At 36.0% G+C, this 1,602-nt stretch overlaps 1 protein-coding gene across 1 annotated transcript in view; it reads right to left on the reverse strand.

The window, feature by feature from the left end:
- The window catches only part of HSPA4 (heat shock protein family A (Hsp70) member 4), a 127,691-nt gene that overhangs the window by 111,238 nt on the left and 14,851 nt on the right, over positions 1 to 1,602 (reverse strand). Inside the window, exon 2 of the mRNA XM_045285042.1 lies at positions 518 to 589. Coding sequence (XP_045140977.1) covers positions 518 to 589 — 72 coding nt within the window. The remainder of the gene's footprint in view (positions 1 to 517; positions 590 to 1,602) is intronic.

The following is a 1,602-nucleotide window of genomic DNA, read 5'->3' on the forward strand; positions in this document are numbered from 1 at the left end:
CTAAAAAGGTATGCTTGGCCAGCACCCTGAGAAGTGGGTGTCCTAATTGAGTAGTTGTATATTGAGTTATTTCTGATCCTGAATTACAACTTCTTTAACAAACCCTGTAATGATGAGAATTGTCCCTAGCTTCTGTTTATTAGCATTGGAATGAATTATCAAACCCAAGAAGGGGGTGAAGTGTGTCAGAATTGGTTTTTTTAAAAAGGTTGGAAGCTGGAGGCATGTCTGACCCATGCCTCATCGTCAGCCTTGGGTTGTGAATCTTGAGCCTTTCTGCCCCTGGTACAGTTAGTTGGAGGAGGTCTGCCCCTGGTACAGTTAGCCCACACCATTTTCACATAGACCCAGGATGTAATCCTGGCAGATATTTCAGTTAATACAATAGTCATTGATTGTTTAGATGGACAAACCAAAGAAAATCATTTTTAAACAAAACAGACAGACAGTGGTGATGATTGCACAACATGTGAACATAATTACCGTCACTAAAGTGCATATAACTAAAATATAATACATTAAAACATCTACCTGGCTTTTAGCTGCAGCTCCAATGGAACGATTCTTAGGACCGAAAGAAATGCATGCCCTAGAAAATAAAACAATAACTAAGTATTAAACCTTACTGCAACAACAGGCAAGATTCGAATCTCAACTAAAAAGCCATATACAGTAACAGCATACAGCAAGTTTATGGTTTTGATATTTTTATTGAGTAATCTGTCCATGAAATAAGCCAAGCAACCCCTCAGGATGAGAGTCCAATGGAAGCATAAGCGTGATAGGACGTCCACCTGTCCAAAACAGACCACTAGCCAATTCCCACCATCTTTTAATTCTTCTCTCTCGTGGTCAAAATTCCAACTAAAAAACAATGTATTCTTATATCAATACATCAATTAAACTTAATTCTTTGTTATTTTAGTAGTTTATAACTTTATCAAGAACGTAACTATAAATATACTCCACAAATTCTACAGACATTCACCAAAAATGGCTATGATATAGCTAACAAACCTTGAAAACAACCATTAGCACATATACTGTTTCTAAAACTAGCTTCCAAGGGCTTAATTTCTGACAATGAATTTCCTTCCCAGGAATTCCTAGACTCATACTTCAAACTCACCAATTCATAAACTATCTATTGGCGAAATCTATTTGATGCTTCTTTCAGGAGGCAAAAACGAGACCTACTTAACACTAGGTATATGGTACATGTAATTTTCACGCATTTCGATTTCTTCACTGAAAATGACAGTTCACTACCATTTATGCTGAGTTTTATCCATTTAATGAACAAATATATAACCAAATTCGTTTTCTTCTAAGCCTTCCAATCTCGAAATTCTGTGTGGTATCTCTACAAATACATGTCAATCTGACAACATAAAAAGAGTATTAATCCCATTAAATCCCAGCTTCATTCATGAAAGCATTACTTCAGAAATATAAACATAGTCAAAATGTTCTCAGAAAGCATCAAATGTAAAGACAAACAACGCAGTGGAGATTGTCATACTGACCAACCCAAGAAACCCTTTCAATTCAGCAAACCCAGTTATCTCCAATGTGTGCTAGTGATTATAAATGTTATATGCA

This window comes from Echinops telfairi, unplaced genomic scaffold (assembly GCF_000313985.2).
Source record: "Echinops telfairi isolate 266 unplaced genomic scaffold, ASM31398v2 ScPeMD7_7469;HRSCAF=8507_1, whole genome shotgun sequence".
Lineage (NCBI taxonomy): Eukaryota > Metazoa > Chordata > Mammalia > Afrosoricida > Tenrecidae > Echinops > Echinops telfairi.